General features: G+C 48.2%; 1 protein-coding gene across 1 annotated transcript in view; it reads right to left on the bottom strand.

Moving 5' to 3' along the window:
- Positions 1-226: 226 nt before the first annotated feature.
- Positions 227-26,451, bottom strand: part of Mpc1 (mitochondrial pyruvate carrier) — a 63,188-nt gene continuing 36,963 nt past the window's right edge. The window contains exon 4 of the mRNA XM_068392146.1: positions 227-3,060. Within this exon, the coding sequence (XP_068248247.1) occupies positions 2,977-3,060 (84 nt within the window). The 3' untranslated portion in view covers positions 227-2,976. The remainder of the gene's footprint in view (positions 3,061-26,451) is intronic.

The following is a 26,451-nucleotide window of genomic DNA, read 5'->3' as shown; positions in this document are numbered from 1 at the left end:
TCCACTTTGGACATTCTAAACAAATTTCTTTATAAGAGAACACCTGACAACAACAGTATTTCACTGGAAGACTGTTTATCCTTTTCCAGGTATTTTGTTATTGTACTGATATTGGAGTAAGTTGGCCCTGTGCCAACGTATGACCTATCAATAGATATAATACAATAAATGTATATTTATTCTTATAAATATTTGTATGATGTTGCTGTTAATCAAATTTAAGATATCATCTGTTAAACAACTTTTATTCAAAATACTCTGAATAATCAGACAGCCTTCTTATGTCTTAGCTGCTACTTCCACAAGGCCACATTACACTTTATTTTTATACATCAAACTGTTCTTTCATATTGAAGGCCTATCACAGATGCTCTATTGGAAACATGCACGATCAATAAACAGAGTTGAAATTTTTGTGATTAAAATTTTACCTGCTTAGGAGCAGCAAATATTTTTACATTTCTTAGTAAATACATGTACATCTGAGAAGTAAGACATTGCAACTATAGATAATAAATGTAAAAAGTGAGGGATCTTCTATCAAACCCTTGTCTAACATGTGAAGCTCTATAAAAAAAAATTACTGACATTTCTCTCAAAATAGTGATAAGAAAACTTACCTACAGTATTTTGACAGTACTGTTGGCGAATGGCTCCTAGACAAATATATTTTCAGGAAGCAATCTAAAAATCATTAAAATATAGCTCATATAATAGATACTATAATAATTGATAGTAAAAACACCAAAGACCATTTCTTTTCCTTGAACTTCCTATGTACATTCATAGATAGCTATAAATAACAAAAAACAGTTATCCAGTGTTGTATTTTTAGTCTACTAGTAATATGTAATGTTAATTTTGGTAGCATAAAGTAATGGTTAGTCCAGCTTTATATATTAATGAAGTTACAGGTTATTCTAAGAAGTCTCAAAGATATACCGAAATAAAAGTTACACCACAATGTTTAAAACCCAACACCTTTACCCAAATAATAAAACTGAAACTTTGAAAATATCAACTCATAACTACAAATTTTAATCATCTTCATCATTGCACTTTGAGTTCACAACTGCAAGATGGTAAAATAATTCCGCCTCACCACAAACTGAGAGGTGACCAACTATATCAACAGAGGACAGTTTCTAAATTTCACCAAAGACAATAGAATATATCCTGTCAATTTATGATAACAGGTGAGATTTAACAGCCAGGTCAAAGTGCATATCAGAAAAAAAAATTCTAGACAAATGTCATCATATGAAAAGAAAAAGACGAAAATAGCTCTTTCACCACTGAGATCAAATGTCTGAAATATACAACAGGGTTGGTAATGACACGATAAGCAGTGGAACACAAAAATTGAAGAAAGTTGTAAGAATGTGTGTGTAAACTTCTTGTAAGAAATAGTGAACCAGACCACAGCATATCTCTAGACTGTGAAAGGATTACCCCCAAAATATTTATCCTTAAGTTATAAGTAACCATTTAAACAAAAAAGTACTTGGGAATTCAAGTGAAGGTAGGGCAAAAGGAAATGGAAGAATGGTAAAGAAATAATACAACAAATGCTACTGATGACTACACATGGCTATGCTAGGTATATTCTAGACCTCTGCAACAACCATAGAAGTTTATTTTTCATAAAATTAGGCAGCACATTAACCTCTATACTGTACTAGAGTATAATAATTCTCCTCAACACTTTACCTTGACCATCATCTTTACAATCGTTTTCTTTTGAAACTACTACTTATAAATTTTAGTACATACTATAAATATGAGCTGCCTCAAAATTAATTATCTAGTAAAACAAAATATAAAAACACTTATTTCTCAGTAACTCAATTTGTTGATAATTTTCCGTGAAAAATAAAAATCGGACAGAAAATATAATCTAGAACTCTCGTTGTCATTGCACAGTGAAATGCACTTAGCTTAGTTTTAAATTTTATTTAATCCTCTGAAATAAAAAATGTAACAAGGGTCTGATAATCAACCACAAAAATTAAAATGTTACCGGATATTAATAAGTATATAGACCAGCAGCAGAGTAAAAAAGTTATTAATATGTTAAAAGTATCTAAAATATACAATTAATGTATATAAAACAGCACATTTGTCACTAATGTTGCCACATTCAAGTTTGGTCATTATCCGAGTTCTAGTATAATAAAATATTAACATCTAAGAAAGAAAGGACCAATATCTGAATCTTTTACTGATGTGTAATTTCATAATAAAACCTTGGCTGATGGAAAAAATGCTTTCCAAAAGTTGCCCTTTTACCTTCTTCACTTACCATAAGATGAGACCTGGCACATTTATTAACAGGATTCCATTCTTATTTTGCCCTTATCATTAACAGTGATGTGCATAGCACTGAAACGATTGAAATATAGAGTTATATATTACCACATATTACTGTGGTATTTACTTTACACAAACTTTATACACCACTGTACTATATATATTTTTTACAGTCGTGAAAAGCATTGCATTAGTAAAAACTTATTTCAACCTTCCAAATATTTCTACATATTATACCAATATGAAAAACGAGTAAAACGATTGATGTACATTTTGCCCAAAATATGTGTAGAATGCAAAATTACCTAGAAATTTAAATGCTAAAAATATTTCCAACTGAACTTTCTTTATCTACTGTACTTTAAGGTCACAACCAGATAACATGCATACTTCTATTGTTCTAAACTAATATTCAATATTTATCTACTGAACTTATCTACTATATATTCTAAATACAAGTGACTTTGCCTTTTGTTAAAAACTACTGTCCTAGACACCTTTCTCAACAGAATCATTTTTGTACACTAAAAATATACTGTATCATTAAATCAATATCTACTTCCGATTAAAATTTCAGTCTACTTGCTAGACAAGTAACAATCTCCTTTATGAGAGATATTCAACAACTTTACAAAAACTATCAACATTTAAAGTATCCATCACCAATTAAGATGTCACAGCGGCGTTTTCTGTCGATGCATTTGCCTCCTCTTTATCTTTAAAGTATTCATATTTAATCAATCGACAACCCTGCAAATGATGGTAACAATATAAAAGTGAACAAAGGGAAAACGTTTCAATTCTCTACAGTACTCATGCATCACTAAAATTTCTGGACATCCATACACATAATATTCTACAAAATTATTAGTACTTGCCATTACACAATGAATCTTATTTAAATATGAACCACCCACTTCTGTAAATAAAAATGTTATTTTTATTAATAAAATAAATTTTTGAATATACTTACCCGATAATCATGTAGCTGTCAACTCCGTTGCCCGACAGAATTCTATGGAGGGATACGCCAGCTATCACAATACTAGAAGGGGGTGTATTTACCAGCGCCACCTGTGGCCAGGTACTCAAGTACTTCTTGTTGACACCTCCTCAATTATTCCTCGGTCCACTGGTTCTCTATGGGGAGGAAGGGAGGGTCGATTAAATCATGATTATCGGGTAAGTATATTCAAAAATTTATTTTATTAATAAAAATAACATTTTTCAATATTAAACTTACCCGATAATCATGTAGCTGATTCACACCCAGGGGGGTGGGTGAAAAACCAGGGTACAAGACTAAAGGATAGCTAAGTATCCCGTATTTCATATAATCAGTTATCCACAATAACAATGAAATAATAAGTACCTGGTAAGGAAGTCGACTTGAACCGTTACTCTGTCTTTAATAAGATCGTCTTCCTTACTGAGCGCAGCGTTCCTGTTGGGAGGCTGAATCAACTCAAAGGTGCTAAAGTATACAGGGCTGCAACCCATACTAAAGGACCTCATCACAACCTTTAACCTCGGCGCTTCTCAAGAAAGAATTGACCACCCGCCAAATCAACAAGGATGTGGAAGGCTTCTTAGCCGACCGTACAACCCATAAAAAGTATTCAAGAGAAAGGTTAAAAAGTTATGGGATTATGGGAATGTAGTGGCTGAGCCCTCGCCTACTACTGCATTCGTTGCTACGAATGGTCCCAGGGTGTAGCAGTACTCGTAAAGAGACTGGACATCTTTGAGATAGAATGATGCGAACACTGACTTGCTTCTCCAATAGGTTGCATCCATAACACTCTGCAGAGAACGGTTCTGTTTGAAGGCCACTGAAGTAGCCACAGCTCTCACTTCATGTGTCCTTACCTTCAGCAAAGCAAGGTCTTCTTCCTTCAGATGAGAATTTGCTTCTCTAATCAGAAGCCTGATGTAGTAAGAAACTGCGTTCTTAGACATTGGTAGAGAAGGCTTCTTGATAGCACACCATAAGGCTTCTGATTGTCCTCGTAATGGTTTTGACCTTCTTAGATAGTACTTAAGAGCTCTAACTGGGCAAAGTACTCTCTCCAGTTCGTTCCCCACCATGTTGGACAGGCTTGGGATCTCAAACGACTTAGGCCAAGGACGGGAAGGAAGCTCGTTTTTAGCCAAAAAACCGAGCTGCAAGGAACATGTAGCCGTTTCAGATGTGAAACCTATGTTCCTGCTGAAGGCGTGGATCTCACTTACTCTTTTACCTGTTGCTAAGCACACGAGGAAAAGAGTTTTTAATGTGAGGTCCTTAAAAGAGGCTGATTGGAGCGGTTCAAATCCTGATGACATTAGGAACCTTAGGACCACGTCTAGATTCCAGCCTGGAGTGGACAACCGACGTTCCTTTGAGGTCTCAAAAGACCTAAGGAGGTCCTGTAGATCTTTGTTGGAGGAAAGATCCAAGCCTCTGTGGCGGAAAACCGCTGCCAACATACTTCTGTAACCCTTGATCGTAGGAGCTGATAGGGATCTTACGTTCCTTAGATGTAACAGGAAGTCAGCAATCTGGGTTACAGTGGTACTGGTTGAGGAAACTGCATTGGCCTTGCACCAGCTTCGGAAGACTTCCCATTTAGACTGATAGACTCTGAGAGTGGATGTCGTCCTTGCTCTGGCAATCGCTCTGGCTGCCTCCTTCGAAAAGCCTCTAGCTCTTGAGAGTCTTTCGATAGTCTGAAGGCAGTCAGACGAAGAGCGTGGAGGTTTGGGTGTACCTTCTTTACGTGAGGTTGACGCAGAAGGTCCACTCTTAGAGGAAGAGTCCTGGGAACGTCGACCAGCCATTGCAGTACCTTGGTGAACCATTCTCTCGCGGGCCAGAGGGGAGCAACCAACGTCAGCCGTGTCCCTTTGTGAGAGGCGAACTTCTGAAGTACCCTGTTGACAATCTTGAACGGCGGGAATGCATACAGGTCGAGATGGGACCAATCCAGCAGAAAGGCATCCACGCGAACTGCTGCTGGGTCTGGAATCGGAGAACAATACAAGAGGAGCCTCTTGGTCATCGAGGTAGCGAATAGATCTAAGGTTGGCTGACCCCACAGGGCCCAAAGTCTGCTGCAAACATTCTTGTGAAGGGTCCACTATGTGGGGAAGACCTGACCCTTCCGGCTGAGGCGATCTGCCATGACATTCATATCGCCCTGAATGAGCCTCGTTACCAGCGTGAGCTTTCGATCTTTTGACCAAATGAGGAGGTCCCTTGCGATCTCGAACAACTTCCTCGAATGAGTCCCTCCCTGCTTGGAGATGTAAGCCAAGGCTGTGGTGTTGTCGGAGTTCACCTCCACCACCTTGTTTAGCTGGAGGGACTTGAAGTTTATCAAGGCCAGATGAACTGCCAACAACTCCTTGCAATAGATGTGAAGTGTCCTTTGCTCCTGATTCCATGTTCCCGAGCATTCCTGTCCGTCCAGTGTCGCACCCCAGCCCGTGTCCGATGCGTCCGAGAAGAGACGGTGGTCGGGGGTCTGAACAGCCAATGGTAGACCTTCCTTGAGAAGAATGCTGTTCTTCCACCACGTTAGAGTAGACCTCATCTCTTCGGAAACAGGAACTGAGACCGTCTCTAGCGTCATGTCCTTTATCCAGTGAGCAGCTAGATGATACTGAAGGGGGCGGAGGTGGAGTCTCCCTAACTCGATGAACAGGGCCAGCGATGAAAGTGTCCCTGTTAGACTCATCCACTGCCTGACTAAGCATCGGTTCCTTCTCAGCATGCTCTGGATGCATTCTAGGGCTTGGAAGATCCTTGGGGCCGACGGACAAGTCCGAAAAGCTCGACTCTGAAGATCCATACCCAAGGAGACAATGGTCTGGGATGGAACGAGCTGAGACTCCTCAAAATTGACCAGGAGGCCCAGTTCCTTGGTCAGATTCATAGTCCATTTGAAAATCTCCAGACAGCGACGACTTGTGGGAGCTCTTAAAAGCCAGTCGTCTGACGGAGCCGGACACAAGATCATGATACTGCTGCACAGTCTGTGAACTGTCAATCATGGGCAAGCGAGGAAGTACAGTGACAACCCGAATCTGTCTAGACTGTCTGGGTCGTACAGACAACTCCTTAACGGGTTGCTGAGGTTGCCGCACTGCGTCACAACAAGTCACTTCTGTTGGTTGTTGAACGTCTTCCCCGTGACACATTGACTCCGTAAACAAAAAATCCTCTAACAAGGACTAAGCTTGGACTGCATGTCATGCAACACAGCTCAAGGTCTATGGGAGCAGGTGTGGTAACAGACGGGATTAGCGACTGAAGTGGAACCATTACCTTCCCTGTAAGCATGTTATGCTTAAATAAAAGTCCATAAGAGGTTATGCAGCTAAAGGCTCCCTCCAAATGACAGAGTCCTCAAGGGAATATCAGAAGGAGGGAGAAAAGAACTTTCTCATCTACAGGGACCTTATCCTAGAAAAGCTAAGTTCTCTGAGTGAGGGTTCACTGGTGCAAAAGCAGCAGACTAGAAGGCAACGTTATGAAACTGCTTGACAGTCTAGTGAGTTGGCAACAACCCAAGATGTGTTGAGAAGCATGCGGTAAGGTATGCAGAGCATGATGTATGCAGAGTATGCTTGTATGCAGAGCATGCTGAATGCAGAGCATGCTGTATGCTGAGCATGTAGTAAGCAGAGCCTGCTGTAAGCAGAGCCTGCTGTAAGCAGAGCCTGCTGTAAGGAAAGCAGAGCGTGTGCATGGCGTTTAACATTTCTCAGAAATTCCATGACCAGTGCTAGAGTGCTTTATGCATGCTTGCATGGGGTTTAAACCATGGTATGAAAATGGAGATAAGGTATGCTGAACAGCAGAGTCAGAACGAGCTGGAACAACAATAGTTGTGGTTTCCTCTTCAAGACTCCGTTGAGGGAACACCTGAGGCTCAGTCTGCAAAGGCTGAATAAAAGACAAGCAGAAGGAAGGCGCATGGGTGGAGGAGGCTGACTCCTAGCATGAGTGGTTGAACCCAAGGGTTGCGCTTGCTGAGCGGTTGGCGGAAGCGGAGTAGCAAGTTCCAGTTCCTGTGGTGTGAGCGGAGCGCGATGAGGAAGAGGCTGCGCAGAACAAGGTAAATGTCTCGCAAGCTGAGGCTCCTGAGGCGCAAGGCTAAGGTGTTGTGGTGCTTGCCTTGTGGAGGGTTGAGCTCGCTGCAGCGAGAGCTGAGGAGACTGACTCATGGACGGGAGAGGTTGTTGTACCTCAACCGAGTGTTGCATCACTGGTGGAGCAGCAAGTGGAGGCGGAGGAAGAGAGGTATAATCCTCCTGATCCCATTGTAAAGGTTGCCTTAAGGAAGGCGGAGGCTGAACACCACAGGGAACAGCAAACTCAGCACGTGGCTCAACATCGTACGCCTGGCAGGTGGTACTGCGATCAGGCGGAGCGAGCGTAGGCGGAGGGAGTGTAGGCGGAGGCGGAGGAGTAACACTCTCAGCCCGACACTCACGCATTAAGTCCGAAAGCTGTGCTTGCATGGACTGTAGTAGAGTCCACAACATCGTACGCCTGGCAGGTGGTACTGCGATCAGGCGGAGCGAGTGTAGGTGGAGGGAGTGTAGGCGGAGGCGGAGGAGCAACACTCTCAGCCCGACACTCACGCATCAAGTCCGAAAGCTGTGCTTGCATGGACTGTAGTAGAGTCCACAACATCGTACGTCTGGCAGATGGTACTGCGATCAGGCGGAGCGAGTGTAGGTGGAGGGAGTGTAGGCGGAGGCGGAGGAGCAACACTCTCAGCCCGACACTCACGCATCAAGTCCGAAAGCTGTGCTTGCATGGACTGTAGTAGAGTTCACAACATCGTACGCCTGGCAGGTGGTACTGCGATCAGGCGGAGCGATCATAGGCGGGGGGGAGTGTAGGTGGAGGCGGAGGCGCAACACTCTCAGCCCGACACTCACGCATCAAGACCGAAAGTTGTGACTGTATGGACTGCAGTAGAGTCAACTTGGGGTCGGCAGACACTAAGGTCTGCTGAGGTAAAGCCTTAACAGCAGAGATCTGTTGCGGCAGAACCTTACTTCTCTTAGGCGGAGTGTAATCAACTGATGACTGAGGAGAGTCAGAGCTAACCCAATGACTGCATTCGGGTTGTGAACTTTAACTTCGTACGTCTGGCATAGGTCTGGACTTAACGTTTAAGAGGTCTTGAGACCTGAGACCAGCGTTACTCTGCCTTTATTTTCTCCCCTAATCTCTTCTGCAGACGAGCAAAATAAGGGCTCAATCGTCTGCGGGTGGGAGTGACGGTCTCGGTAAGACACGCCCACAACCACCGAGGATACTCCTGTGCGCCGATCAAGGCCTGCTGAACCCTTATGCCCTTCGACATTGCTTCTCCCCTGGGCTTGGGAGCTTGCAAGAGGTCCCGGACTGGGAGGACGACTGGCGCGCACAAAAGTACCCTCACGCACTAATCACTTATCACTTTGATTTCTGTTTGCACTTATTTCACTGAACTCGAAACTTTAAGTGGTTTGTACCTGAAATACGCAATTCTATCCTTTCTCAAAGTTAGTAATTGCGAAAACAGAATTACAATGTAACAGAAAAATCTAATGAAAGATAATTCAGTGGCTGGAAAGAGACTAAACACTAGATCACTCTAGAAACGTTTAGTTTCTTCCCCTAAAGAGACTAGGGAGAAGAGCAAAAACGATAACGACGTTACTCGTACGCCTGGCAGGCTTGAATGAAACGTTTATCCTCTTTCTCCCTCCGTCTCTATCTCTCCTCTCTCTCTCTCTCTTGACTTAGAACCTGAGAGAAGAGCCCAATCATATATATCGTTAAAACATATTATTGTTAAAGGAAAAAACTGAAAAGTTCCTTTATTAGGATCAAAACCATTAAGTTAAGAAAGAATGAACAAAACGCTAGACACGGTTACTCTTACTGCAACGTGAAACCGTGAACATTCTTTCTCTATCGTAACGATAGAGTGCAAGTTGAACGTTCTGAACGTCAACAACTGCAGAGACAAAACAAACGTTAGTTCAACTTTGAAAACAGTACGAGACTATCAAAGAAATTCTTTCAAACTCTGTGGCGGAAATAGCATAATATGTTAACAGGTAAAACCGAAATGACGGGCTCAAAGTTTATTAACTTCGGTAAAAGACCGCCTACTATTAGGAAGGTCGAATATAAACAAATATAAAAATTAATTTTAATGAGTTTATAATAAAAGGAAGTTAATCGAAGAGGCCTATAAGAGGCAGAGAGATATAAAATAAATCTATAACTTTTGTTAAGCAAAATTAAAAAAGAGAGTCTATACTCTCTTAGACACCAACACTTCCGTCTAAGGGAAGGGTCGGCCATTGAAAGGTGAACGAGAGTTCATACTCTCTCGTCACCATAATCAATCAAATTAATTCCAAAAGCTAACTAAGCTAATATAGAAGTTTCCAGTAAAGCGACAGCCGAAATCAAAGAGAAATACTTCACCAAAGTCGTGAAAATACTCCCAGAACATAAGCGTATCCCAGAACGTCTTGCCGGAAGCACGACAGAGGAATAATTGAGGAGGTGTCAACAAGAAGTACTTGAGTACCTGGCCACAGGTGGCGCTGGTAAATACACCCCCTTCTAGTATTGTGATAGCTGGCGTATCCCTCCATAGAATTCTGTCGGGCAACGGAGTTGACAGCTACATGATTATCGGGTAAGTTTAATATTGAAAAATCAGTGTTCTGTATTACATATCAGTTTTGTAAAAAAAAAATCAGTTCAGTATTACAAACCAAAGATAAGGTGATACCTACAAAATAGCCTTGCCATTTTTCCCATATGTTAAATGTATTGACATACTGTATTAGCATCAACGGAATTTTAGATAATGAAATTTTATTTCTAGACTAACCTGATGTTCATATTGCTTTTACTCAAAGCTGTGTCAACAGCTACCCAAAAATAAATATCTTCCGTTCTCTATTCTTGCAAAATGCCTCTCCCTCTGAAAACCACCATGCAATCTGGTGGTTGATTGCCAGTGAATAGTCGATGATGCAACCTATGACAGTTCATGTAAATCACTTGTGCCCTTAGTTGAAGCTAAAGCAAGAAGAATGACAAAGTAATTTGTATTTTTCCTAACAATACATACCTATAGCTATTTATAAGGAATATTACTTTTGGCGAAGCTGAAAGATGAGCCATTAGACTTTTAGTCAGTGTTAACCAACACCCCTAGCGGGAGCGCTCAACCCCACTATCCTTGGAGATAGGATACTAGCACTGTGACTGGTCCAGGTATGAGTTCTCCTAGTCATACAACTCTTCCGAAGGTACTATGGACTTGACCAATCCCACCTTGCCAGGGGGTAAGGGGAATGTAACTAGTATATCTAACTATACCATGTTACAAAAAGGAAATGGTTTTACCAGCAGACAGTGGCGGTCAGCTTTGTAGAGTACCTTAGGTGCTGTTATTCCAAAAGGTGGAAGATGAAAGATAGAGCCAGTCATTCTCTGTCATTCATCGCAAACTTAACCATCGTTAAACTCTACCCTCCCTCAACTGCTACTTGTCATCAAGGAGCCTTAGATTTTAAAACCATTTATTGTGTAGCCACCACGAGATCCATGGAGAACGTCTCCATGTTCCTGTAGGTCACGTCTTGCAAGAAGTGGGTGGTGAAGGTCATTTGACGGTTCTACATGCCCGCTGACAAGGCCTACGACACAGAGTAGTCTTATAAATCCTAGGACGTATTCCTGCCGCTAACGTTATGAGCTCTTCTATGAGGAGGAGGATAAGGATTCGATGCTTGGACCATGACCTAGCAAATCTGAGACAAGAATGTGTTCTTGGTGATTCTTCTATTGACTTTTCCCGAGCTAACGAAGAGTGCTGACACTGGTATCTATTAATATGGATCATTGGTCATGCTGCAAAGGACTCTCAGACAGAAGAGTTCCGATTCTGGGATCTGAGCTGCCAGAAACAAGGTTGAGCATTACCTTGCTCATCGTTGTGAATGAGAGACGTAGAGGGCATCCCATGGGGTTCGCCATCTCGCTTGGGAGACCTGTCATCGAGGTCAGTCAGGTAAACGTCTGCTGCTTGGAGTCCTGGATCGAGGTCTCCTTTCCGACTAAGAGTCTGTAGGCTCAAAATTTCGTATGAGGAGGGGAAATGCCGACGTGGAGGAAAGTTCAATTCCTTTCGATCTGAAGGTGAGGCTCAAGGACTATTGGTGGCCTTTCATTGCTGAGACCGAGCGAAGCTTTCCTCCCAAAGGTAACCGAGGAACTCCCTAATGCTGGCAAGAGGCATTGAAGGGAGGGATATCCCTTCCATGATATCAACTTACAGTCTACTTAGCCTGGAGAGCTAAAGTCAAAGATCTACACAGGTATCTAGACAGCCTCTTTGCAACCTGTTACAGCAGAGACTCTAAGAGAAGAAGAGCTGGATTGTCTCCAGGCGTGAAGTCGCAGCAAAGATACTGTTTTGTGAAAATGTTCTTAAGTGGCTGTTAGGAGTTGCTGAGGGGGTTCTCTTGGGATCTCCGTTGGGAGTTGCAGGTGAGTCAACTGGGCTTAACAAGTCTGCTGGGGAAGACGAATTTTGCTGGCAAGACGAGTCTGATGGCCTGTTTCCGAAGATTAAGGGCGGGGAATGGATGAATCCAATTCCAGTTGGATCTCTCAGGTTCTACAGTACATCAGTAGGTGAGACTAGTCTTCTAACAAAACATGACTGCTGATGATGAGGCCTGATCTGAAGGGCAATGGCGGAGAATGGGGGAACCCAATTCCCGTGGGAGGAATCCCCCGGAGGGGGGCCCTACCAGGAAAAGGAAGATTCTCTCGTGCATGTGAAAGGCAACCATCGTTTGCTGCCGCTGTCGGCAATCCTTCCAGCAAGCAAGCAGATTGCTGCACAGTGGCTGGTGGAGGGACTACTCCCTCTGCAGGAGAGTGGATAAATCCCTCTCTTTACAGGAAGAATCCTCCAAAGGGGAGACCAACGGGTGAAGGAAGTCTTTTCCACGGACGGGAAAGACACGATCAACATCTGCTGCAGTGGTTGGCAATCCTTCCCACGGGAAAGTAGATCAGTGACCAGTAGTTGGAGGGATTCTCCCTCGGAAGGGAGAGTTTCAGCACCTAGAGGCGATCCTCTTGGCCACACTCTCTGTTTCCCATCCACGAGTTCTAATTCAAGTTGAAGGTTGACATTGGGTGTTGTCTGAGAAATGAGCCGGAGGTCAAATCTAAGTTCTCCTCGAAGGGGATGGTACTCCTTGTCCGTAGGAAGGTTGCCCTCATCTCTGGGAGGTCTAAGACGGTACCGTTCGGACTCTTACCAGAGCCGGGAGGCTGAGTGGTACAGCATGCCCCCCCTTTCTTTGATGCATCTGGAGGGAGAGTTCAATCAGGGGAAGGTCCAACGAGGTCGACTCCTCGGCGAAGATTCCATTTGTCAACCGTCTTCTCTGATCTGTCTCCTGCCCGGGTCCCACAGAGACCTACGAAATAAGGGGGATACTACTCCTGCTCCTATTCATGCCCCTAAGGGGCTGGATTCCAAGGAATCCAATGCAGGCTTCATGAATCCAAGTGAAACGGTGAATTAAGAGACGTAGCCACAGCTGGCTGAAAGTGTCTCGCTGAGGGAAAACTCCTGTCATCCTCCTCCTAGGATCCCGTCAATCTGTGGAAAAAACTTCTGCATGCCAACGATGGACGTATCCAAGGGTACCTGTCGCTGATAAGGAAGCCAGGTTATCTCTCGAGATTTACTTCAATCCTCCAATCTCGGTAAACTCGGGGTGAAGTCTCGGTGGTAATGAAGGTCAGCCACCGAGTCTGTTAGGATTAGTCTGTCGTACTGAAGTCTTTGGAGAACAAAGCCGATCCTGACAAATTAGGTTGACAATAAGGTAAACCTCCTCGTGAGAAATGCTAGATGGTCAAAGATACTTACTCGATGACGGCACTTCAGAATCTGAATGTAGGCAGGAAGTCCAGTGGACTAACTGCTTGTTTGACCGTTTGCCTTCTGTCCAAAGACGTAACGGCTGAGGCATGCGACCGAGTGGATGTTTGAAACACGTAGGTAAAGAGAGAATCGCCCTCACACTTACTACAAGTGGGAGAAAGGGAGAAAGTGTATTCTCTCATAGCTGAGCTGCAAATTCTCTGTCCTTGTTGGAAAGAGATGCATACTCCAAAAGTAGGAGGGACACATCACAGGACAACCTCCTCGAGGGCGAGAAAAAGGGAGTTATCTCTTGGATAAGAACATCGATGATGTCCACAGCATCCCTTTCCAAGCCACGACCAAAGGTATTTTCTTGGTGACACGAGGTTCACACTAGTACATGGTCCAAGACCGTGTCTTCGCCTTCTTGAGGGGCACCGCCAGGTCAGAAAACTCATTGATGGTCCTTATACAGGCCAAGACCTGCCAGAAGGTATGCTCCGAATCCTTCGGACTAGCATCTCTTGGAAGATGGACGTCGTTGTCATCAAAGTCATCCACCCACGTTACATCATCCCGGGGTAGGTCGAAGTTGTCCCTTGCATGAAGGGTGTCGCTTACTGACGCCCATGAAGGTTTAAGAGATGATCATTTAGGACCATCTTGCGAAGGTCTTGATGACTTGCAGAAGACTTGGGCATAGTCTTGGTATCCTCCAGGAGTGAAGGTCTTGAACGATCTTCCTTTCGTGCCTCACCTGCTGAGGGAGAGACGTCCTCCCATAAGGATCTGGACCACCTCGATAGGAGCAGGGGTGGAAAGACCCTGCCAGAGACTGTTCTCTTAAGAGGGAGAGACTCTTGGCTCGAGAGATGAATGCCGAGGCTCCGCTTCAACGTCTGTAACGGTGTAGGCTTCATCCGGGATGAGTCCTGTGGTTTAGTTACTCCTCGTTTCCTCTTCAGGGGAGAGAATGAAGATGCCAGGGGCTCCTGAGGAGGGGGGACCGTAGACTTATGTCTGGGGTCAACTGTAGGAGAAGATGACTTTTCCAGAGGAATCTTTGGTGACTGTAGAGGTGGGACACCTCCCACAAATGCCTGGTGGGCTGCTTTGACCAAGGCGTTGACCCAAGGTTCTTTGCCCAATGCGACGCTGGTCTAAACGTCCCCTGAGAGGATCGAAGAAGCAGACATAAAGAAGCAGACGGCTGCGGCTTCGATAATTCCACCTTACAGGGGAACGGAACAAGGCGTCTCATCTTTTTAGGCTCCTTGGGCTCCTCAAAGGTAGGTTTTTACTGAAGGAGAGGAGATTATCAGGAATCGTTCTTACAGCAAGATGTCCTGGACATCCTGGCTGGAGAGCGGTGATCGCGGGTCAATCAGTGGGAAACAGAAGACTTACGCTCTAAGGAAGAAAGGCAATCTGCTTATGACGATCGGCACTTACAGGCCAGGGAACAAGAGGAAGAACCATACGAGGAGCTGGCAAACAGCGGGTTGGCAAGTGCCGATACCCCAACGAACGATGAGAAGCTCGAGAAGGAGAGTATTGTCTCCAATCTGAAGGAGTTCGCCTATGGTCAGGCAAACAACGGCTAGCTGGCGAACGCCTAGGAACTAGTGATTGGCGAGTCACAGGAGAACTAAGCACAGCTGGAGCATGACGAATAGCTGGCAAATGATGATCTGCTGGTGATCAGTGAGCAGCTGCCGAAGGTCATGAAGCTGGCAAATGGCAAGTCGCTGGAGAATGATGGGAAACTACCGAATGCCCAGTAGTTCGAGATCGACAAGGCGTTGGTGAAAGACTAGTAGCTGGCGATCAACGTGAAGCCAAAGAACTATGGACAGCCGGCGGCTGACGAGTCACAGGAGAGTGACAAGAAGCTGGAGGGCTGCGAACAGTCGGCGAACCACATAATGCGGGAGCTCGACGAACAGTCAGAGAATCTGGAGATTCTACAGCAACTGGCGAACCACAAACAGCTGTCAGGTAGGGTGGACAAACTAACGCCTCAAGGCTGACGAACAGCAAGTCCGGGAAATCTGATAAAGCAGGCGAGGATCAGGAACCAGAAAGCAGTTGGCAAGTCTGACGAGATTCGTCACGGAGGATCGTCAGACGACCGAAAAAGGAGAGCCAAAGAGACTTCTCTTAGCTGGAGGCGAGGGAGAACGTCTGAAGCATCGTGGAGGATCACGCATTCTGCGAACTCGTCGAGGTCAGCAAAGATCTTACGAATGGGAGGACTGCTCAGCTGGAAAAGGAAGATGTCTAGAATACCTTTAGGTCTCTAGGGGGTAATCTTACTCTATGACGAGAGAGATGCCCGCCCACAGGAGAGGCCTTCCTTGGACTTTGCTCCTCCCCCCACGGAATAGTCGTCTTAGCATGGGGGAGAGTGTAGTCTTGCGAGACGAAACTGCTGTGATGAGATGTCAGCAATTCTCTCCGCAACGGGAAGGTTGCAAGACCAAAGCTGATGAAGGGAAGTTCTCCCTCCAAAGGGAGAGCAGCCCAACACCTGGGTAGGATAACTCTCCCACAGAAGGGAAAGTTGTCCAACCACAGGAGGCGGACCTCCGGACAGCGCTCTCTGCTTCCTGCCAACAAGCATTGTTCAAGTTGAAGGTCTGCATCGAGCGCTACCTAAGAATCGTAGCCGAAGCTAGTTCCTAGGTTCACCCCGAAGGGATCACCAGAGTGGAACACCCGAAGGAGCCCAATATGCCACTGCTCTTGTTCCTAAGCCTCTTGGAAGGGACCTCGTCTTCGTTAAGGAAAGGTCGAAATCAGTGTGCTGATCAGAACAGGGCTGTGACGGTGCAGGGATAGCAGATTCCACAGGAGCGAACGGCTCTGCTCTTCTATGTCGGCTGTCTTCGCCGAACGAAGAAGCATGGCATCACCAGGTGAAGAATATAAAAAATTATGAAAGAAAATACAGTACTTCTTCGGGAGGAGCACCTAATCTATGGACAGGAAAGGTGTCCCCCGAGACAACAGAAACACAAAAGAACTGCGCACTCCCTTCGCCGGCCGACATCGTCGGAAGGAGAGGAACAGCGTAAGAACTGTAAAAAATTGATTACAATTAATTAATTTAGCTAACAAAACAAACTGCTCAGGAGAACTTCTCAACCCTCCGGAGGGATGGGGGTTCCCCAAGGGGAGTGGACAAGCTAAAGGTTATGCACTCCCTCCGCCAGCTAAGAATGGCCGTTGGCCCATCGCCGCATGAAGGAGTGCGGCATTGACAGCTGAAAAGTTAAATTACACAGTTATTATTTCAACTTAATTAATGAAGAAAACCATTCAGGATCACATCCCTAACTCGTGAAAAAGTGTTCCCAGCAGAGGATCTGCTGTCCGCCCACGTAACGAGGGAGAGACGCGTTATCAGCGAGAAAGAGCAAGACCGAAGTCAAACTCTGTGAAGGCTGCCAACAGTTTTCCTCCAAGAACTTAGCAGGTTGGAGAGCAACGTAAACATCCGAGCAGAGGAGGAAGATCCAAACGATCACAACTCCATTGCGGCACAGGCTGACTCACTTAGAAGGCCATCAGCCTATAGGTTGTCTATCGTCCAAGGGGGAAGATCGTAAGAGAAGGTTCTCTGCCCTTGAGAACCTGCTGCACTATGCCGTCACACACACAGCAACCTTCACTGTTAAGAAAAACATAAGATTAGGAAAAAATAAGTCAAATGGCCAGTAAGTTGGAGAGTTGTCTCTTTCCCCGAGCCAAAAGCAAAGTGGGGTTCACAGCCCAAGTGTGTGAGTGAGCAGGGAAGTTACTAAACGACAACTCACCGCTAACTAGCGGGTGGGTGGTTAACTTGCTAAAAGTCTAATGGCTCATCTTTTAGCTTCACCAAAAGTAAGATCTATAAATAGTGTTAGTTTGTATTAGTGACAGAACAAACCATTTTTAGAGTAAAGTCCCTATCTGAGGGTAGTCTTAATGATTCATAAGGAGCTCTCTTTAAGGACCGCAAAACCTTGGTAGGTCAAATTTCACAAGGGGGATAAGTCCGTTTCTTACTTCTAACGAGCATGGATAATTTCCACGAGGAAAGTGTATAAGCAGTTAACCATTATTCAAAGTTGTTTAACCATAAAAAAAACTTTAACAAAACAAGAGGAAGAGAAATGAGATAGAATAGTGTGCCCGAGTGTACACTCAAGCAAGAGAGCTCTAACCCAAGGCAGTGGAAGACCATGGTACAGAGGCTATGGTTCTATCCAAGACTAGAGAACAACGGTTTGACTTTGGAGTGTCCTCCTAGAAGAGCTGTTTATCATAGCTAAAGAGTTCCTTCCACCCTTACAAAGAGGAAAGTGGCCACTGAACAATTATAGTGCAGTAACTCTTTGGGTGAAAGAGAATTGTTTGGTAATCTAAGTGTTGTCAGGTGTGTGAGGACAGAGGATAATATGTAAAGAATAGGCCAGACTATTTGGTGCGTGTGTGTGTAGGCAAAGGGAAAATGAACCGTAACCAGAGAGAAGGATCCAATGCAATAATGTCTGGCCAGTCAAAAGACCCCATAACTCTCAAGTGGCAGTATCTCAACGGGTGGCTGGTGCCCTGGCCAACTTACTACCTGCAGATTCCATCCTCACTACCATTTACTTCCGAGGATATCCACTCCCTTGGCTGATCTACTGAAAGTCATCGATGTAGTCTTCATGATACTGCTTTTGTCTTTCTTAATGTAGTGAACAATCAACTCGCTGTTGTAATGGCATCCTACCACCATGAAACTTCTACCTTCTTTTAACAAGGTGAAAGGTTTCACTTTCTTAACTAAGGTCAACAGCTTCCTTTGCTGCTTATGCTCACTACCAGGGCTTTTGAGTGACATTATAAGGCTTGAAACTACAATTCCACTAAACTTCACGAAGTGCAGAAACACAAGTTACAATAACACAACGTAAACACAACTGATGCACATTTGTAAGAAGCTACAAACGAGATGCTGCAAGGTGATGCTATGCTCCATGGCCAAACAACTCCCAGATACAAATCTCCATGCTCAGTGGTTGACTCCCACCTGTCAAGTCTATAGCATGCCTTGTAAGGTCTCAACCGAGTACTGTACAGACAAGGCAGGAATTCGTGAATTTTTCTAGGAATTTACGAGTTTTCGTATCTCGCAGGTGTTCAAGACTTAGTAGAAAGTCTGCAAGACTAAAAAATATGACAAATTCGGAGATAATTTGTATTTTTCCTAACCATACAAACCTTAGCTATTTAAATTGGGTTTACTTTCGGCGTAGCTGAAATTGACGAGCCAATAGATTTTAACGAGGGTTAACTACCCCCGCGCTAGTTAGCGGGGGTAGGGGAAGGGGTATCTTGCTACCCCTCACCCCCACACACCGATGATTTGTCTCACTTCACTTAGAGGTAGGACTTGACTTGGGGGACAGGGCTGGTGGGCAAATATGTGTAAATAGCTAAGGTTTGTATGGTTAGGAAAAATACAAATTATCTCCGAATTTGTCATTTGTTCCGTAACCGAAATACAAACCACGCTATTTACATTGGGTGACTTACCCCTTAGGAAGGGTGGAAAGTCCCAAGTCTTACTGGCTTTGGCTTTACCCGGGGACTCCGACTCCAAGTGAGTAGCACTCGAGAAAAGGAGTCCCTGCACCTCACAAGTTCCTTGCTCCGCAAGGAACGTGTGGCCTACGTAAGTTGTGTGTGGAGGAAAGAGCGTGACTCGTCCTAGGAAGTTGACGTTGAGTCCTTTAGATAGGAATCTAGGCTAGGACGTTCCCAATACCACCTCGTCAGGGTATGGGGGACGTGACAGTATTAAGCTTAATACTAGGAACACAAGGGAGCATGGTTTACCTGCAGAGGTTGAGGTCAGCTATGCGGAGACCAGGATGCTGCTTTCCCCAAGAGAGGGGAGGATGAAGAAAGTAGTAAGGGCCAGACATACTCTTTCATTCACGCAGACTAAAACCGGGTAACAACGCCCTCAACCTACTGCTACTTGTCCATAAAGGAGCCTGGGGTTAGACCAGCTGTTGTGCAGCCACCACGGGGCCGATAGAAAATGTATCGAGGCTCCTGTGGGTCACGTCCTGCAGGTAGTGGGCTGTGAAGGTCGTTTGACGCTTCCAGACCCCAGCTTGAAGCACCTGCGTCACAGAGAAGTTTCTCTTGAAGGCCAGGGACGTAGCGATGCCCCTGACGTCGTGTGCCCTAGGGTGACGTGACGGAGGAGGGTCCGGATTCAAGGCGTGGTGGATGACCCTTCGAATCCAAGCCGAGATGGTGTTCTTCGTGACCCTCCTCTTCGTCCTGCCTGTGCTAACAAACAATGCTTGCACGCAAGGACGAACTGCAGCTGTCCTCTTCAAGTAACGCCTCAGACTCCTCACTGGGCATAATAGCAGATGGTCTGGGTAGCTTGTTACAGAACGGAGACTCGTGACCCTGAAAGAGTCGAACCGTGGGTCCGGCACTCCAGGGTTCTGAGTCTTGGCAACAAACTCAGGGACGAACCTGAACGTTACCTCCCCCCATCCCCTTGAATGGGCGATGTCGTACGAGAGACCATGAAGTTCACTAACTCGTTTGGCAGAGGCCAACGCGAGTAGGAAAGCCGTCTTCCAAGCCAGGTGGCGATCAGAGGCCTGGCATAATGGTTCGAAGGGAGGTCTCTTAAGAGCCCTGAGAACCCGAACCATGTTCCATGGAGGAGGTCTCACTTCCGACTGAGGGCAGGTAAGCTCATAGCTACGTATTTGTAGAGAAAGTTTCAGCGAGGAAGAAATGTCCACTCCTTTCAGCCTAAAAGCCAGGCTTAAGGCTGAGCGATAGCCTTTCACCGCCGAGACCGAAAGGCGCATTTCCTCCAGCAAATAACGAGAAAGTCCGCTATTGATGGAACAGTGGCATCGAGTGGAGAGATACCCCTCCCATGACACCAACCACAGAAGACTCTCCACTTCGCCTGGTAGACTCCCGCAGAGGACTTTCGCAGGTGCCGAGACATTCTCTCCGCAACCCGTTGCGAAAAGCCTCTCTCCGTGAGGAGACGCTGGATAGTCTCCAGGCGTGAAGCCTAAGCGAGGCTACGGCTTTGTGGAAGATGTTGCAGTGTGGCCGTCTGAGTAGCTCGTGTCGTGGGGGAAGCTCTCTCGGGAGCTCCGTCAGGAGCTGCAGAAGGTCCAGGAACCATTCCGCATGATGCCATAGCGGAGCTATCAGAGTCATAGACAGGTTGACCGATAGTCTGGTCCTGTTGAGCACCCTTCTCATCAGACAGAACGGTGGGAAGGCGTACATGTCGATGTTGTCCCACCGTTGTTGGAAAGCATCTTGCCAGAGAGCATTGGGGTCCAGGACTGGGGAGCAGTACAGGGGCAGCTTGAAATTCAAGGCTGTCGCGAACAGATCCACCGTCAGGGAACCCCACAAAGTCAGGACTTTGTTGGCTATCTGAGGATCCAAAGACTATTCGGTACTCACTATCTGCAAACCCCTGCTCAGACTGTCGGCGAGCACATTCCTCTTGCCAGGAATGAAGCGAGCTGATAGTGTTATCGAGTGGACTTCGGTCCACCTCAGAACCTCTACTGCAAGATGGGATAGCTGATGTGAAAAAGTACCTCCCTGCTTGTTGATATAAGCCACTACCGTGGTGTTGTCACTCATCACCACCACGGAGTGACCCGCCAGGGTCCGTTGGAACTGTCGAAGAGCCAGGAATACGGCCTTCATCTCTAGCAGGTTGATCTGCAGGTACTTTTCTGATTCTGACCAAAGGCCTGAGGTCCTCTGGTTCAGAATGTGAGCCCCCTACCCTTCTTTTGACGCATCCGAAAACAGCGTCAATTCCGGGGGAAGGAGGAGAAGATCCACTCCCTTTCGCAGGTTCTCGTCGACCAGCCACCACTGCAGGTCCGCCTGTTCCGAGGGTCCTATCGGGACCATTAAGTCCGGGGAATCGGATCCTTGACTCCACCGGGACTTGAGCCGCCATTGCAGGGATCTCATCCTGAGACGGCCGTTTGGAACCAGACGGGCCTGGGAGGTTAGGTGACCTATAAGACGCAACCACGATTGGGCTGGAAGCTCTTCCCGCCTGAGGAAGGGTTCTGCCACCCTCCTCAGTCTTGCTATCCTGTCGTCTGATGGAAAGGCTTTGTGGAGATTGGTGTCTAACAACATGCCTAGATAAACCAGTCGCTGGGACGGCTGCAGATCTTGGCAAAGTCCCAGGAGCCTGTCTCGGTGTCGAGGAAGGGTAGACTCCGAGTCTGCCAGGATCAGCCAGTCGTCCAGATAACGGAGGAGACGGATGCCGTTCCTGTGCGCCCAAGACGAAATCAGGGTAAACACTCTGGTGAACACCTGAGGTGCTGTGGAGAGACCGAAGCACAGCACCTTGAACTGGTAGGTCTTGCTGTCTAGGCTGAATCTCAAGTACTTCCTGGAAGACGGATGGATTGGGATCTGGAAGTACGCGTCCTTCAGATCCAGTGTGCACATGAAGTCTTGTGGTCTCACCGCAAGTCTGACCGTGTCCGCTGTCTCCATGCTGGACGGAGTTTGCTTGACAAACTTGTTCAGAGCTGAGAGGTCGATGACAGGTCTCCAGCCTCCAGACGCCTTCTTTACAAGAAAGAGTCGACTGAAGAAGCCTGGGAGCCGTCGACGACCTCCTGGAAAGCATCCTTCTTGAGCATGGTCTCGACTTCTGCCAGAAGGGCTAGCCCCTTTGCCGATCCCATGGCATAGGAGCTCAATGACACTGGATTCACTGTCAGGGGAGGTTGAGATGTCGTGAATGGGACGCAATAACCTTGGCCGATCACGGAGACCGTCCAAGAATCGGCCCCATGTTGCTGCCACCTGTGCACGCAACTTTGAAACCATCCCCCCACAGGTGGACACGCGGGGGGAATGCCACTCCTAGCGTTTACGGCCGCGGCCACTCCCTCTAGGAGTCTTGCCTCCCCTGGAGGACTTACCGCCCCTCTTGTCCTTGGCAGGAAAGGGCTGTGGCTTAGACACCACTTTCTTAGCTGCCGGCGCCTGCTTTGGTGTCCTGCAAGGCTGCTGCGGAGCTGGAGGCTTGTAGGGCCGAGATGCAAGGGCCCTTTGGAGGAGGGAGTCCTGGCTAGACTTCCTCCACCTCTCAGCTGTGCGTTCCATATCTTGGGGCTCAAACAAACTTCCCCCAAGGATGGAGGAGTGTCTGAGCCTGCAGACATCCACGGCGGGGACCTTCGGGTGGATCTTCTCGGTTACCGCATCATGACGCTTCAGCACCGAGTTGGCCCACAGGTTGGTAACCTGGTGTGCCAGGAACTCAATGGAGCGAGTGCCCGAGAGGAGGAAGGTCTCCAGGGCCTTCCTATTGCTCTCCTTAGACAGATCTTCGGAGCGCAATAAGATGCCCAGAGAACCCAGCCAGACATCCAGCCACGAAGTGGCCTGCATGGCACACTTCGGGACCTTCTCCTGGCTCAGGATCTCCGACGCCGAGAATGTCACCTGCCGGGCAGAGAGCTTCTCAAGTGGAACTCCCCTAGTAAGCTCTTCCACCGAATGGTGGAGGGGAAGAGCAAGGCTAGACTCCCCCATGATCTCAAAATACCTCCTCTGCTGTAGACAAGGAGGTGGGAGGAGTCTGTTCCCGGCAGAGGGACGACTGGAGGAGGCGAGGTCTGCGAGCTGAGCGTTGGCCCTGTCTCTGGCACTCTTCACCCCCTGGGACCAGGGCAGGGCCACAATGGCCTTTGGGGGCTTCTGAGTTCCATAGACTTGATCCAGGACCGTGTCCTTGCCCTCACGAGGGGCGATCTCCGGGTCCTTGAACCTGTTGAGCTGCCTCATCAGGCCCAAGACCTGCCAGAAGGCATGCTCAGACTCGTGCTGCTCTCCTCCCTGCGGACTGGCAGCTAAGTCTCCTGTCCCCGGAAGCTCTTCCTGGGGAGACACGTGGATGGTCTCCCGGGGTCTAGCTGGTTCCTGACGAATTCGCGAAGAGGACTTCGGAATTGTCTTGGAGTCCTTGGGTTCCCTCCTGGGCGGGATACAAGACTCCAGCAAAGAGGTCTGGAAGGTACCTTCCACGCGAGACGATTCCCCTCCACGAGGAGGAGACTCGCCCCTTAGTGCCGAGGGAGAGACCGCCGCCTCGCTGGATTCTCCTGAGAACGGAAAGGCCTCGTCCACAGGAGAAGGAGAAAACGACTGTGAAGGGGATGGAACCTTCCTGGCGGACCTCTTAGGAACCAACTTCTCCCTGGGAGAAGTCACTACAAAGTCCACTCCTCTCCTTCTCTTCAGCGGGGGCGAGGACGTCATTGGCTTGGGTCCTAGATCGGCGAGTGCCGGCTTCATAGCCTTAACTATCACCCGCATCAGAGGACCAAACAGGACTGCCGAGATACGGACACAGAGTCCGTAATTCCCGCTGGAGGGAAGGGGATCGCCTGACCCTTCGGAGTGGACGCAACTGGGCCTACCTGCAAAAAAGAAGGGGAAGAAAGTTGCCTAGACCTCTCCGACGATTCTTCCTTGTCCTGCGAGAGAGACCTGCGCTTGCGCGGAGGTGATCCTGACTACGACCTGGAAACACGCGTCCCTGCTGCCGCCACGAGCTGCGGAACCAGACGAGAACGGGGGTTGCGCTGGCACTCGCGCGGGGGAGTTTCCAATGGATCGCGCGCGAGGGGCTGCTGGAGCGCGGGCGCGTAGTTGCGCGGAGATAAACGAGCGCGGGAGCGATCGTGCGCAGGCGAGTGGGCGCGCAGGAGCGATCGTGCGCGGGCGCGTGGGCGAGGGAACGCGCGGGCGCACAGGAGATCACTGAGGGCCAAGAGAAAAGTACAGCGCAGGGGAACGATGGTGTCCTGGAGACCTGTGACACGTGGGCGAGCGATGGCGAGTCGGCGAATGATAGCGCGTTGGTGAACGCTAAAGGGTTGGCGAGCGATGACGCGTGATGGCACGTTGGAGAGCGATGGCGCGTATAACGCACATGCAAACGACCGCGCGTGGGAGAGCTGATCGCAGGAGACCCATGTCTGCCAAGATCCAGGTGGCGCTGACGCGTAGGAGAGTGCTTGCGCGCAGGCGATGGATCGCGCAGGCGGTCAGGAGATCGCCGGGACTTAGGGGAACGCTGACGCGCTGGAGATCGCTGACGCGCAGGAGATTGCTGACGTGCTGGAGATCGCTGACGCTTTGAAGATCACTGACGCGCTGGAGATCGCTGGCGGCCAGGAAGGCGAAGCGTAGATTGCTGCGCAGGAGCAAGAGGCGGGATGCGCAAAGGCGAACACTCACGAACGGGCTCAGGAAGAGAAGGCGCGTGGGCATGCCGGAACTCTGGATGTACGCGCAGGAGACCATGTGCGTTGCTGCGCAGAAGGATGACGAGCAGGAATGCGTGGGCAAGGAGGAGTTAAATCCTTGCCCGCGTCCAGATCCGGAGATCTAGGGCGCGTGGGCGCGTGTCAGGAACTGGATGCGCAGGTGCGTGCTGACGAGCAGGAGATCTTGTGCGCTCAGGTGACCGTTGGCGCGCTGGGCGCGTAACAGGAACAGGAGGTCGTACGTTGTCCGCAGGAGAGCGCTGGCGAGCAGGGGGGCGTTGACAATCAGGAGAGTGCTGGCGATCAGGAGAGCGCTGGCGAGGTGAGTCAGGAGACTGCAAAGATGGAGAGCGCTTATGCGCTACTGCGCGTGAACGCGCAGGGGAACCCTGACGCGCAAGGGAAGCCCCCACACCGTGGGAGACATCCCTTTGCCCCGAAGGGACCGGTGCCCGTTGGCTGACGAGTTCAGGAGTCTGCTGGCCATCTGCGCAGGAAGTGGAAGGTCTGGCAGGCGTAGGAGATCGCAAACGATCCCCGGAGAGGTCTAAGGACGCGGCTGCTACAGTCTGCTCCCGGCGAGGAGGATCCTCATCGGAGGACGGAGGAGGAGACGACTCGAAGAGGCGCCTCTTGACACCCTTATAGGGAGACGGGAGGCCCCTGCGACGAAGAGGACGACGAGGCTTACGGCGAAGGCGGCCACGAGGGAGGACATCAGGATCGTCGGTCCTCCGAAGAGGGGGAGACATAGCCGCAGGAGAGACCGTGGGACCCACCTCCCCCTTCGAAGGATGTTCGGAAGGGGGAGGAGAGCCTTCAGCAACGTCAGCAACATCAGGAGCCGCAGAGGTTTGACCAGACCCGTCGGAAGCCTCTGCCACCACGACGTCGACGATAGACAGAGGATCTACCTCTGCTATCACCGGCGACTGCTTGACAGCGACCCCCAACTGAATAAGGTCAAACAGGGCTACCTTGGAGGGCAGGCCCTTAAGCCCCAAGGAAGCCCAAAGCTGAAAGAGATCATCGTTAGAGACAGAGTTATCAACGTTATCAAAATCCTCCCCCGGGGGAGGAGGGGAAGCCGCCCCGCTATGGGAGGCGACGCCCTCTCCCGCACCCCGAGTTCGGGAAACAGAACAAGGGTCTGCGCTACCACTCGGAGGCCTCTCACGAGAGGCCGGACGAGTGGGAGCTTCGGAGGAGGTTTGGGCGGCGGAAGAAGAGTCCCTAGAGCCTTCCTCCTTCAAGGCAGCCCCTGAAAGAGAACGGTCTCTCTTGGACTTCTTCTTACGCCGGCGGGCAAACCTCTCCCACTGGGAGGCAGACCACTCACTGCACGTATTTTCCCTGTCACACCGTCGGCCTCGACACTGCGGGTAAAGGGTGTGAGGATCGGTATCCACCACCGACATGAAGGTACCGCAAGGGCGGCCGGTGATCCCAGGGCACTTGCGCATGATGAAAACCAAAGGGCGAGGCCAACTTCCAAACACACAGCTGAGGAAAAGCAAAGAAAAAGATTAAGGCTGTCAACAACGAGGACGATAGACAGACACGTCTGCACATCGTCCGAGCCAAAAGTGAAGTGAGACAAATCACCGGTGTGTGTGGGGGGGGAGGGGTAGCAAGCTACCCCTTCCCCTACCCCCACTAACTAGCGCAGGGGTAGTTAACCCTCGTTAAAATCTATTGGCTCGTCAATTTCAGCTAAGCCGAAAGTAAACCCAATGTAAATAGCGTGGTTTGTATTTCGGTTACGGAACAAATGAAACATTAGCCACAAAATAGTGAGGAAATATTGTATTCTA

This window comes from Palaemon carinicauda, chromosome 18 (assembly GCF_036898095.1).
Source record: "Palaemon carinicauda isolate YSFRI2023 chromosome 18, ASM3689809v2, whole genome shotgun sequence".
Taxonomy (NCBI): Eukaryota; Metazoa; Arthropoda; class Malacostraca; order Decapoda; family Palaemonidae; genus Palaemon; species Palaemon carinicauda.
Note: the sequence above shows the minus strand (reverse complement) of the source record. Positions and strands in the feature narration are given on the sequence as shown.